The 14,367-nt window shown below is 31.0% G+C and overlaps 1 protein-coding gene across 2 annotated transcripts in view; it reads right to left on the reverse strand.

Moving 5' to 3' along the window:
- LOC106692616 (sodium/potassium/calcium exchanger 5) overlaps nucleotides 1-14,367 on the reverse strand; it is a 118,528-nt gene that overhangs the window by 26,257 nt on the left and 77,904 nt on the right. The window contains exon 1 of one of the 2 annotated variants that reach the window (XM_014438670.2): nucleotides 8,491-8,758. The exons of the other annotated variant lie outside the window; for it this stretch is intronic. Within the exon in view, the coding sequence (XP_014294156.2) occupies nucleotides 8,491-8,743 (253 nt within the window). The 5' untranslated portion in view covers nucleotides 8,744-8,758. Of the gene's footprint in view, nucleotides 1-8,490; nucleotides 8,759-14,367 lie in introns of those variants that run through there. 2 annotated transcript variants of the gene reach the window in all.

The following is a 14,367-nucleotide window of genomic DNA, read 5'->3' on the forward strand; positions in this document are numbered from 1 at the left end:
AGTATAGAAAACAAAAAAGAAAATATACTGGCATAAAGTGAATAATTTTACATAATGGAATTAATAAAATGAAGTGATGAGAGAAGTGGAAAATAAAATGTGTACATAGGTAATTGAATTAAGTAGGTAAAATAACATAATTAAGGAAATCAAATAAAAATGAAGTTATATAATACAAAGAAGTATGAATATATTAGTTATTAACAATTTAAACATTAAAATATGGAAAGAATAATAAAATTGAGAAAAAGAAAATATATGTAACCATAATAATTGATAAAGAGGCAAAATATAAGTAAAGTTTAACAAAAAAATGAATAGAACAATAATAATGTATGGTGAACATAACTAATAACGTGGGTAAAGAAAATTGAGAAAAGAAGGGGTAGTAAAGTAAAAATAGGGGGAAAAAAGAGAATAAAACGAATCTGTTAGCTTGAAATCTAACCGGCAAGTGGTATTCTGCGCCGAGAACGGGCAAACTCCGAATTAATTAATTCTCCTTGTATAAGTCATCCACGGTCAACAATCTCTCATGATGTAAAAATGCTTACTTTACTACTAGCTATGCCCCACGGTCTAACCCGCGTTAATTTGAATCATACATGCCTTTTTCATGTACATAATGAGTCCATAGCCAAGTATATTTAATTAAGTCATTAACGTCCAAAATTCGGAAAAAAAGTGAACCCTCTGCTAAATAAAACCTTATTTAACAAAAACTTCTTCAGTTTCTCGGTTTCAGACTAACAATTTTTCATATCAAGACGACAGGTTATGAAATATTTGAAGAAAACTTAAAGTTCTTTAGCACAAATTTTATTTTAAGTTCTTTTCCCCTGTGTATAATTGTACACTAGTTTTCTGCGCCACTTGATCAAGTTATATGGAACTACAGTTTACTCTCGTGCAATGAGGTGTTTCACAATACATAATAAATTGATTGATTATTAAATTAGTAAGTGAGATTTATTCGTTTTGAAGGGAGACCAGAGGTCGCTCACGGCAGACTCATGCCATCATCGATGACACCGCCTTCAGCGGACCCGGCAGCTTATCTTATAATGCCACACTGGCAATCCAAGATCTTACTTACCTGTATATATACATTTATTTCTTTGTATATATTTAATTAATTGTTTTAATTTTTTCTAGGAGGTCAGAAAAAAAAAAAAAAATTAGTAAGTGAACGTGACAATTCTCAGAACCAATAGTTATTGGTACAACCTCCCCGAGCGGTTAGAATTAATGAAGAAAGATTTCAATCAGTTTTCTACGACGTACGAAGCGGTGTACACAACACTATAAACATAAATCGAGGCAATTTTACTTCACTATTTGTTTGATACCTTGAGGTTTTTATAGGTTTTTTTTTTAAGGCCGATAGAACTTGAAATTGTAAAAAATAACACAAAAAATTAAATTGTAATCAAAATTTTTTTTTTTTATTCGAAAGATCAATACGTGACATTAACATTTGAAAATGATTTTGGGCATATGGGCACCGCGGCTGTTCTTGACGAAGTGCATTCTGTAAAATTGTGTTCAGCGATGAGGCGCATTTTTGGCTTAACGGGTTTGTTAATAAGCAAAATTGCCGCATATGGTCGTGCGATTTGACACCTCTCGATTATTTCCTGTGGGGCTACGTGAAGTCACTGGTTTATGCTGATAAACCAGCAACAATTGACGCTTTGGAGGCCAGCATTGTTCGTGTTATTCGTGACATACGGCCAGCAGTGCTCGAAAAAGTGGCCCAAAATTGGACGTCCAGAATGCGCTTCGTCAAGAACAGCCGCGGGCCCATATGCCCGAAATCATTTTCAAATGTTAATGTCACGTATTGATCTTTCGAATAAAAAAAAAAATTTTGATTACAATTTAATTTTTTGTGTTATTTTTTACAATTTCAAGTTCTATCGGGCTTAAAAAAAACACCCTACATTCAATAAACAAAAATTAATTAAAAAAAAAAATCAAGGTCTCTAAAATCTTGTTATCAGATTTCAGAAGTGGTCCACTAAAGCCAAGATTATAAAATATTGGATCCTTACAGATTATTCTCTATAAACTCTATATATACAACTATATTATAGAGTATATATTCAACTATATTATATGTTCGGTTCAAAGCCTAAGTGGCGTATTTTCTCGGATTTTGTCACATCTTAACGTAGTATTCTAAATCTCTTCATACTGAGAAAAATGCCTAACTTTTTAAGGTATTGCCTTACTAATTGTATTCATATAATGGTCCATTGATTTATAATTCAAGTTCAATATTATCCGAAATTTGCAGATTTGTCGCATTAGCTAAGGTCTGATAATATGTACTCATGTTCAAGAAATATTTCTTATAAAGTGAGAAGAATAAAATTTTAGAAATCATAATTCGGAAAAAAGTTAATATAAACTTGAATGTAATAAAGATAAGCAATTGATGTTTATCGAAAAAGTAATTTGAAACATAGAACACACCCACACGCACGCTCGCACGAACGAATGAACGCACGAACAAACGCACGCACACATACCCACATCTTATAAAGTGAGTTGAATAAAATTTTAGAAATCAGAATTCGGAAAAAAAGTTAATATAAACTTGAATTTAATAAAGATAAGCAATTGATGTTTATCGAAAAAGTAATTTGAAACTGAACGCACACACACGCACGCTCGCATGAACGAATGAACGCACGAACAAACACACGCACACATAAACACAGATTTGAACATAGAAACTAACCTCTACAAGCAGCGGCAGACATCGACATCATATTGATCGCCAAACCTTAATCTGAGACTGGATCCCGAATTGATAAGAAGGATATTAACGGACTAACTGCATAACAAATAGTTCAGCAATTTGTCATCAATGGTGTCCAATAATTATTGAGTAGAAATCACAACATAATTACGGTCGATAACGACAAGTAAATATCTCCGAGGTTCTGCTCTGTTTCCCTATACTATGAAGTTAACAAAAGGTATAATTTTAATATAATAGATGTTGGTTTATTCGAATCTAAATAAAAGATACTGAATTACTTATTTATAACGGAGAGAAAACACCATACAATCTGTATTAAAAACAAGATTGTTGGGGCTCGCAACTAATGGGAACAATGATTTGATATTTTAATATTTATTCATTTTGGGAGCTGATGTCAGAAATATTTTATTGCTGCATATGAAATGTCGGATTTTTAAGTGAATATATAAAAGTATATATCTTTTTTCAGAATCTTTTTTGATTTAATTAAAATATGTTCCAGTCGCTGCTGCAAAACTTCATATTTCAATTCATTTAAATTTACAATTGTTCTGTGCCATGTATGCGACCGTCACGGTCGTTTTGGGTTTTCCTGGCGGTTCGTTTTGTAGTGAAAAATCACAAGACTGAGATTTTTCAAAACTAGCAAAAAGGAGCACTTATGAGAAAATCACCCCTGTTGAAATGTGACTCTAACGAGTATAAACGAGGTTATACACAAAACAAAACCATAACGAGAACTGGAAGAGAAATGTTTGCATGTAAAAAAAATCCATCATTTAATATACACTAACCTAATACTATTGCCATTAGGGAGACATTTTTACTGCCATAAAAAATTGTATAAAGAGTACGAATAAAAAAAACCTACTCAATGCCCGAAATATTCTGAGGATAGTGCAATTTTAGATAGATTTACGAAAGTTATAAATATTTTCACAATAGTAAACCAATCATTTTATCGTGATATTCACCTCGCAATTTTAATCTAGAACAAGGACACAACACTGACGGGAGGATGAAAAGGAGATGATCCATTACTAATTCTGAAGGAAATCTATTGAATACATTTTTGGGTGCAATACATTAATCGAATCTGTCAAAACGAATCTAGGCCGGGGCTTAGAATCGGATGCATATAAAGTAAGTCTGGATCAAAGCTCTACAGAATTTCATTGATGTTTATTGTTTCAGTCATATCATAAATCATAGGCAAGGTGTGATCCTCCCATAAATACTTATTGACATAAAGCATAGAATATGCTTAGATAAGATGTCTATGAACTCTATAGAACTACTGAGTAAAAGTCTTCCTTGGATCGATCACCATTATGTATAACACTATGTATACAACACCATGATAAACATTTTATTTGTCTTTTAAAACTATTTTAATTTAAGAAATATAAAATAAAAAAAAAGTTCAAAGTTTCCATTTTTTTTCGAACCCCTCAATAAGAATAAGAACATTTATCTATACATACATAATACATTTTATGTATTATATCATGTACTAATTCCCACGTATCTGTGCGTCTTGTGGGGAGGAGCAGAAGGAATAAAAAGTGCATACTTCATCAGCTTTTCGTTTATATCTCAAACTATGGTTTGGTCAAACATTTTTTCCTAACGAAGTTGAAGTATATTAAATTTACTACTAAAGTTGTTATATTATTTTTTTTCTACGTCATTTTATTCAACTTTTAATACAATCATATATTTTGTGAGATATGGATTAGTCTTAATCAAATTATGGTTTAGGTATCTGATTTCACTAAACTACTTTTTATCTACTCCATATCGCAGAAACTACATGGTTTAGAATAAAATTATCTATCTCACTTTGGCAGTATAAATTAAGTTAATAAATTTAATTAATATACTTTAATTTTAATAATTTTTCAGGAAACCCTCAATTTATTACTGTAAAATCTGATGCAGTATTCCTTGTTTAGCACTTCACTCTCCCCCATACCTAAACTCAATTCCACAAGACTAAGGTCTCTTCTTTATTATTAGAATGATAGACTCATGTGTCTAATTTGAATAAATTATTATTACGCTTCTAAGAGCGAAGAATGACCAGTAGTCACGTGTGCAGATCCAGAAATTAAATATTCATCTGACAGTTAAAATTTATATCAGGCAATACACTGCCATTGAAGTGTGGAAGACATTAAAAAGAAACTGACAAATCCCACTTACAAACCACTACCTACTAACTTGATTTGACAAGTTTGTAACTATCATTTCTGGCTAATATTAATTATTCTAACTTCTTAACCCCCTTTGACTAATGCACACAAGAAAATAATCCTATCTTCGATGTGTTAATGACTAACCAAATTACTAATTTGGTTACATTTTTAACTCTAGAAATGTTTATAACTATGCCTTTTTACAATCGTTCCGTACAAGACCGTCTATAGACCAAAGGAAGGTCAGCAAACAGCAGTAGGTCACCTAGACGCAATTCTGCTCTTCAAGCGTCTGGCAATGTTCTAACTGCGTTTTAGCATATTTTAAGTAAAATTAGAGTTATGTTTGTTTTTTTAATTAGATCGACATCAAAAGTAAAATAATAACGTTGCAAAATGAAAAGAATGAAACTGATAAATTTTATAGTTTGTGTACTTTATTTATGAACTAATAATATTGACTTTCATCATGAAATAGGCCCCAGATAGAATCTGGTTAAGCCAAGACAGCAATAGGCTAAAACAGTTTTTTTAATATTGAGAAAGGTAACTGCCCTTTATTAGGAAGTCTATGGATTTAAACCATATAATTATGTTGATGAACATGTGAATTCGAAGTGTGTACAAATTATTGTTAACTAATACCTGAAATAAAGAAAAGTAAAAAAAAAAAAACCGTGCCCGTGTAGGCCTCGGCGCTTCGCGCCGAGGCGACATATTTCCGTGACAACGTATACTCTATAATCCTCTTACCCCCACCACCTCACTCTTACCCATCCCCACCACTACCTTCTCCGTTACGGGACACTTTTGCCTGCATGACTCTCAGCATCTATAATCCTCTTACCCCCACTACTACACTACTAATTACCTCCCCCACAATCTACTTCCGTTACGGGACACTTTTTCTAACATGGCATCCCGCAAAATGATTTATAAGACGTTGTCACGTCAAAAATCATTGAATTTAATTACTTTTCTGACGCCAGATACATAAAAATAATTCTTTCGTCCTCAAAATAATATCCTTTGAATATTATTTCGAATCAACTATTAAAATGAATATTAATATGAAAAAAATTAATAAGGGTTTCCAAATAGGCCTATATATTTATCCAGGTCAATATTTAGTACAAACCGTAAACTATGAAATAACTGTATAAGCAATGGGTGAAAAACCTTCATGCCAAAGTTAAGAACTAATTTCAGGGTTGTTCCGCCAACCTTGTCAACTTTGAAGATAGTGGTGACTTATTTTATTTTATTTTTTCAAGTTGGCAGTTCAAGATAAATGTATTTTGCTCGTACTTGCACTATATTACTAAACACAACAAATGGCCTCTGCCCGCTGATTAGGATCATTATGATTATAACGCCGAAGTTATCACACAAGATATCCCATATATTTTATTTCACCTCAATCATCATCAATCATTCATCAAGACCTCATTGTTCACCAGTAAATACAATTTTTATTTTATTTATTAATTATCCATTTATTAATTAGCGCTTACCGTTCAGAGTTAGTTTATCGGCAAATTAAAAACAAAAATGATGGGGAGTGCAAAGCTCTATTTTAATTAAGACTTATTTTATACTTGTGCGGTAACATTTAAGCTTCTCAGAGAAAGATTAACAATTTTTGGAACCGTACTAATGTATGTATGTAATATTTCGAGTTTACACATTCTAGATAAATTAAAAAAAAAATAATCCAATGCTCTTGGTCTAGTTTTGAGGAATTTGTGTATATGGTGGAATCACTCATATAAGCACATACTCTTTACCAAGTAAAAACACCCAGTAGTGGAGCGATCCCTCCCCATTCTTGTAACTCTTGCTGTCTGCTCCCTACTCAGTACTGTAACACCTACCCTCAGCGGACCTGATTCCCTTCCATATAATGCCATGCGGCAATAGAAGGGTATTTGTTTGTGTATATTTAAATTTAGTCTTAAAATTACGTCTGGATAAATTGTAACTAGTTTGTAAATAAACTTAGGAGCTAAGAAAAAAAAAAGCTATGCTTTGAAGACAAGAAGATACAAGTAACTTATCAATTGATTTTTCTTAATCGTAAATAGATTTTCCTCATAATACTGACAAAATATTGCAATTGCCAGACTTCCCCTTGCATAAATAAAACCGGTAGAAATGTTACTTAAGTGGAATAATTTTAGTTTACTGATTTAATATATTTATTAACTAATTGTTAATTAGTTAAACACCAAATACAAAAGATACACTTTACTCTCAGCAGTTTATTTTAATTCTCCAATGTTTCGGCCCTCAGGCCATTATCAAGGAGACAACCAAATTATTTTATTTTCTGTCATCGTGTTGATTAGTGATGCCCTTCTGATTTAACATAGATGCCACCCTGTTACCTATATTAATATAAAAATATCAAAAATTTAGCTATTTAACACTTCTAAACCAAACATGTCATATAAATGACAAGAGATGCAGGACTATAATTATTGTGAATACTTTTCAGATGTCACAACAGTCGATTATAGATAATTAGTATTATTGTTTAATTTTTTAAATAATTATAATCAAACTATGTACTTGGTGTGTCTATGTAATTTTGTCACATGAACATTTTTGAGCACAAATAAAATTGGATAAACTTTGGAAACAATATTGCTGTCCGTATTAGTTATTGATTATGCTGTCTCGACGTTATTAGTAGCATGTTTATAGTTTACAGAATAAATATGTATAGAATATAGATCAAAATATTTTTTAACTCAAACAATCATAATTAAAAATCAATTAACTTTTTATTATCATTATAAAACTTTGAGTTTCCACTTCATTTTGATCTTCCACTTAGAATCTAACCCATTAATCGATTTTTAATAAGAAAAATTTAATTTAGCAAATAATAATTCTCCACTTCAGTCAACAACAGAGATATGGTCGAAAAATTGCTTTAAAAATTCAAAGTAGAGTTTTTGTTCATCATTTTAGTTAACATAGAACTCTAATTTCATTGAATTTTATATTGTAATTTAATTATTTTATCTATAGGGCTTAATATAAATTATATTATCAATATATAAATTCTAATATGACATTTATTTAGTTAAATTATTTATAACATATATTACTTTTTATTGGATATATTAGCTGTATCATTTATTTATTAACATGGTAACACGTACTCATTTTAGTGACACAACGTTGAGAGTGTATAAAAATAAATAAGGTATGTCTTTAGCTACTCAAGTGCACCTAGACTATAAAATATTAATCATTATATAATAATCATAAAATAAAAAAAAAATGATCAATTATCAAAAGCTTACTCATTACATTCATTTCTCCCAAACCCTCCCTAAAAAAAAATCGAAATTGGATCATCGAACTTTTAATAGTATAATCATTTATTGTGATTGGTTTACTTTTTTGTTTTTGGAATAACTAAAAATCTATACATTTTCCGAAACATATAAATATTATTAATAGGAACAATATCTAAAAATTAGAAAATGGTTAGGTTATTAAACGTACTTTTCCTAAGTTGATTTCTCAAACTGTAGGGCGTTTTTGAGCAATCAGTTTTCATGGCTTCAGATGAATTAGGACTCCATATTGTCTTAGATATTTTACCCTTAGGAGTTTCATTAGTCTTGGACAGAACGTCTCCACCAGTTTTATTGGTCAATCTGTTCTGACGCTTTGGAGTTCTGAATGAAAATATATCTTTTCCATCAATATCATTTGGTTCAAACAACTTTCCTGGAACCACTGAAAACCATTGCATATGTTAAATGGATTAAGTTGTAAGAATAATTATTTTTTCTTCACAAATCTTACCTATGTAATCTTTATTAAAGAAATATACCTATGTATCTTCAAATTCATAATAACTAAATAGGTAATAAAGATCTTTATTGGACCAATATTAATGAAGATACCAACAATTATACTATTGTACTTGGAACCCAGCGCGGTTTGGAAAGTCGTGTGGTTCGACACGCCAGATACTTAATTATTTATTGTTTAATGATATAGCAAGATAATTAACTAAATTAATAAATTATTGTGTAATATTTTTTACAGTTTAAAGGCACCTAATTTCGCTTATAATTAGTATGGATGATAGCTACATTTATTTCTAGGTAAAGATGAGCAATTATTTTGCATTTGTCGAAAAATGGACAATGTGTGCTGTAATTAGATATGCGAAAGATCTTACAGAAAAAAAATGTCTTCTGTAAAATCAAATTGGATTTTATTGGAATGCATATATCAATACTATTTTTGAATCTTTTCATAAGTCCACCTCTTCACTGTAAGAGTATTATCACTGTATAGGACTCGAAAATAAAACAAAATAAGTATATTAAGTTAGTTTAACGACACAAAGGTCATCACTGACGAGCCTTATTGTTCAGAGGCTACTATGGTCTAACTAAAGCGAAAGTGGTAGGGATCACCTTGACCTTGACAAATTCTTTTAGGAACTATTTATGATATAGGAATTCAAGAATGACTGTTAATTATTGTATAATTAATAGCGTAATAATTTTATAAAATATAGTTTAGTGACGATGATTTTAACGATAATCATTTCTATGCTTTCTTCGTGATTAGTGCTTGGCTAAAACCGTTAACATTAGAAATTTTTGAAGTGAGATAAACAATTTTTCTATTGGATTCTACAGGAGTAGAACCAATTATATGAAGATTTTTTTGGTTTGGATATTTTTAATAAGTAAAAAATGGAATACGTTTATTCTAAAAAGGTCTACGTTAGTGTTTATAACGAATTTAGGGTCATTTCTGGATTATATACAATTTCAAAAAATTAACAGTATTGAAAATTACATTATAGACTTTTACAAAACTTTTTGCTCTGCTAAAATATAATAAATATAAATGTGGAGAGTATATTTGTACTTCATCTGAAATAATGGGAGACCATACTCCATCCTGCGTTTTAGATTCGTCCGTATAAATGTAGTTACATTTTTTTTTATTTTGGCTCAAGTCCTCCATCGATATTCTATACAGCCCCAGGGTTGGAATGTGAAGGTTCATTTCTCGGAGTCGCCGCGAGATAAATATTGACCAGCCCAGGGGGGAATCGAACCTATAAACCTTCTGAACCATGGGCTCTGGGACCCTCGCTCCAACCCGCTCAGTTATCAGGTCCTCAGTTACATTTTAAGTTGGAAATGCCTGAATTCCGATAATTCTAATGTCGATCGCTTGTTGCATTTAATTTTATGAATCTTAGGAATTGGCAGTAGTTTTCAAAACCTCGCAAAGGAATTAGCGAGGGTTTGAGGTCAAAGTCTGTAATATTTATTAAGTATCTTTCGGATAATGTTAGCTTGATTTGGAAATTATCAAGGGTTACTATTGTTGAACAAAAAGATCTATTTAAAGGGTGAGATATCCGAGAAATCAATTTAATATCCTGAAATAGCAACGTGAAGTGCAGTATTCTGTGTCATGTCTAGCATCTTAAACTATCTTTTTACGAGCGGATCCATGAACCTTTTATTTTTTATGACCCCTTTGTACTGTACACGCATACTCTAACTCTTTACAAGCGTCACCAAGATTAATAAAATACTTTTCAGAGTTCTCTGTCAAAAGCAGTTTCTCGTTCTTTGTCAATTTTACGTTTGTAAACTTGTCACAAATCTGCAAACTTTGAAGGCGTTGCATTCTTTACGAACATTTGCCATTTCCATATACTTTTTTGTTCATAATTTACTAATGATTTTATAATTTTTAAAGATATTAGGTGGTTTAGAATCAAGATTTTAAATGATTTCGCCTTATTCTAATTGCCACTGAAAGGATGGAATTTTATGATATTCAGAAAGATGTTGTTTACTACAACTGTCCTATAATAGTGAGATTTAAATAGCTCAATCTAATCACTAAACGTTTATAGTCTAATCCATTCATTGCGAGAAGAAGGATATCGTGAATAAACAACATTTTTCTGAATATCATAAAATTCCATCCTATCGGTGGCAGCTTAAATACCTAAAATACCTCAGGGTATAAGAAGGGTTGAGCAGTTATTGCATATATTTTTATATTTGTACTCGATATTTTTCCATAGGAGGTCCAAAAAAAATTGAACAATGCAAAGGTTCAGACCTCAGGTGTTTCAGTATATAAAATCCATAGCTAATTTTAAAATTATACGATCAAAAATAAATAATGTTTTAAAACTATACGATCAAAAATAAATAAATAAATACTGTTTTAATATTGTTTTAATAATGTTGTTAATACTCCTTAACTTTTAGGAAGATTTATTTTAAATACTTAAATTGTGTGTTAAAACTACAGTTAAAACATATGTCTCACTACTCTGTCAATGTTTTGGTGATTTGCCTCATCTTCAAAGTACAATTTAATTCAAGGTAAATTCGATATATTTCTACAAATCAAAATATAAAAATTTTATTGAATTAAATATCTTTAAATAAATTATCATAGCATATAGTTTATTAAATTTTTCAAAATATTAATAACAATTAATGCAATTTTATGTATTTATCTATTTATGTTATTAAGACAGCTCTTATAAGTAATTTGCTAATATTGGATTTGATAAAAATACTTCATATACAATAGGAATTTCCATAGTTGAAATAAATTAAAAATAAAGGTTTCAAGAGCATACTCAATCTATTTCAGCAATAAGTGCAATACTGCTAAATTTATAAATTTTAATAACAAGTAATGAATAATCCTTCAACTTCAAAACAAGATGTTTACTATTCATTAAAGTTCTATTCATAAGTTTTAAGTAATTTCACGTAATTTTTCTCTGTCACGGCATTCATATGTGTGTTAATCAAAAATATGTTTTTGTTTTTTTAAACTATTCTCTTTGCAGATTGTACTTATGTAAGTAAAAAATTTTAAATCGGTACTTCAGTGACTGAAATAAAACATTTTAGTAGAAAGCTGAAGGGCAAAAACTAAAACAGCATACATATATATATATATACATACATAAATATACAGCATACATAAATATATATAACTACACCAGGACTAACGAAAATCATTAGGGGCCGCCTATAGCGCAGGGGTTAAGACACAGTCTTAACAATTTTTCATGTCTATTAGCGGTGGCGGTTCGAATCCCGCCTGGGAACATTGACTTATTTCATTGAGTGGCGGTCCCACAAAATGAAAAACTTTTACTCCCTAACCATGGTTAGGCAGTGTAGGCCTCTAAAACCTTCGCCGAAAAAAAATATATCATTAGGATTTACAGATACGAAGCGTGTAATAAGTGCAAGTCATAGATACTGAAAAATGAAAGATACCTTACCCACTGGGTTTCTTAAATTCAATAAATGAATAAGTTTACCGAGAAACCCGATTTTACGAATTTTAATTAATTACTATCTACAGAAACCACCCTATTCTAACCATAGTGGGGGACTGCTTCCAAAATAAAATTCGACTCCCCCCCCCCCAAGGTCAAGGTTTGAACGGGCGTAATTTGGTAGATGTGTGTTGGTTCCGATAGGTGGCATCGGCATCGAACCTTCGGATTCAATAAGCCCTTATTATTATAATTATTTAGTATAATGGTATACAATATTGCTATTACATGACATAAAACCAAAAAAAAAAAAGTTAACTTGAGAAATTTGTTTTATTGAGGTTTCTTACATGGAGATTCTACTGATTTCTGAAATAAGATTGTGAACATTGGTTTTCAAAAGACCAGGCCAGAAGATTTTAAAGAATAATTCTCTAATGACTTATGAGACCTGGATTAAAAGTTGAGAGGGGTGAAAAATAAGAGATTACCTAAACATAACTAGACAACTTCTGATATGCACGAGATTACGTTAAACTTCTTGGTTGTTCATGTAGTTCGAAGTTGAGGAGCTAAAAACCAACACACATGTCAAATCTGATGAAAGAGAACATGTAAATCTAAAGTAGATAGACTACAGAATACCCAAATAAAGAACTTTCAATTACGAAAACGATTACACAAGCAATGAAAAACCTTTGTAGACCTCATTCCTCTCCCCTCTCCACCAAAAAAAAGATAAAAAAATTAAATATTTTTCCCATTCCGTAAACGTAATTGAAAATAAGGAAATATGATCCATATATTACGCGTTTTCCTGATTGACGTAGTTCCCAATAAATTTAAAGACGATTAACAGTTTTTTCACAAAGAATGTACTAGACACAATGTTAAAGCACATGGAAAATGATTAATTGTATATATAATCAGGTAACTAATAGGTTTATATAAGAAAATCATAATCGCTGATGTATATTTATGAGGGAACGAAATCGTTGCATTGTTATAATACTCCGAAGTATGGAGTTAATTTTAATTTTGCAGAAAGAATAAATTATGCAAAGAAAAATATAGAATACTAATTACATTGATTCATGTTTGACCGAATTAAAAAAAAATTGAGGTGGTTTTAACATATTTTTAATATTATTTATAGCAGAGCGGAAAGGATCGGTGAGAATGTTTGTACAATCATGAGAAATAACTCGTAAAAACATCTTTTACTTGTTAAGTAAAGTTATTCATTAATTCAAATATGAAGCCGACTGAAAAAGTTGTTTTCCACTTCAATAACCGGATTTGATATTGAAGTTCATATTGCAGGTTACAATATTTCATTAAGTAATTTTTTAATTGTTTGAATATTTTCTAGAGCCAATTTCATTCCATCGATGTACAAATTGCATTTTGAGACATAGTGGAGTAAGTCCGAAAAGCCATCATATGAAGGATATGGCTTCTCAGACTTTTACAAAGCAGTGTACTAAATATTGATTACAACTACCTGTATAATTATTTTCTTTAAACGCTAACCTTTTTATTTGACGTTACTAGAAGCAATCTACCAAAACTGAAATGCCCCGCTATTCCCGTTCAACAAACGTTACTTTCGTTCTCTCTCTTGGGCAATCCCACACTGTACTGGCAAGATGTTCAAATAGACTTTTGCCACACGTAAACGTATTTTGTATGGTTCCTGGCGTAAGTGGACCTAGTGGTCCTTTTTGTTAACCCCTGGCGGCTACTTCCGTACTAACCAAGGTGGGAGTGACAAGATTCATTTCTCGGGACTGCTGAGAAATAAATATTTGCTGCCCCATGTGAGAATCGAACCAACAATGTTCCAGACCGGACACTCTAAGATCTACGTCCGTCACGTACCTAACTTGTAAACGTAAAAGAGGAGTCATTATGCTGTTGTTTGGAAGGTACTACGATTCTTCGACAGGCGAAATATCTCCAGTGATTTCAAACTACGTAAAGTCTGTCTACGTAACTGTTTTTACAATAGAATGTATAAAACAATGGAATGCTATTGTTTGAAAAATTATAAAACGAGGTTTTGAGAGTTTAGA

Source organism: Halyomorpha halys, unplaced genomic scaffold (genome assembly GCF_000696795.3).
Source record: "Halyomorpha halys isolate HHAL.00 unplaced genomic scaffold, Hhal_1.1 Scaffold64.1, whole genome shotgun sequence".
NCBI classification, from domain to species: domain Eukaryota; kingdom Metazoa; phylum Arthropoda; class Insecta; order Hemiptera; family Pentatomidae; genus Halyomorpha; species Halyomorpha halys.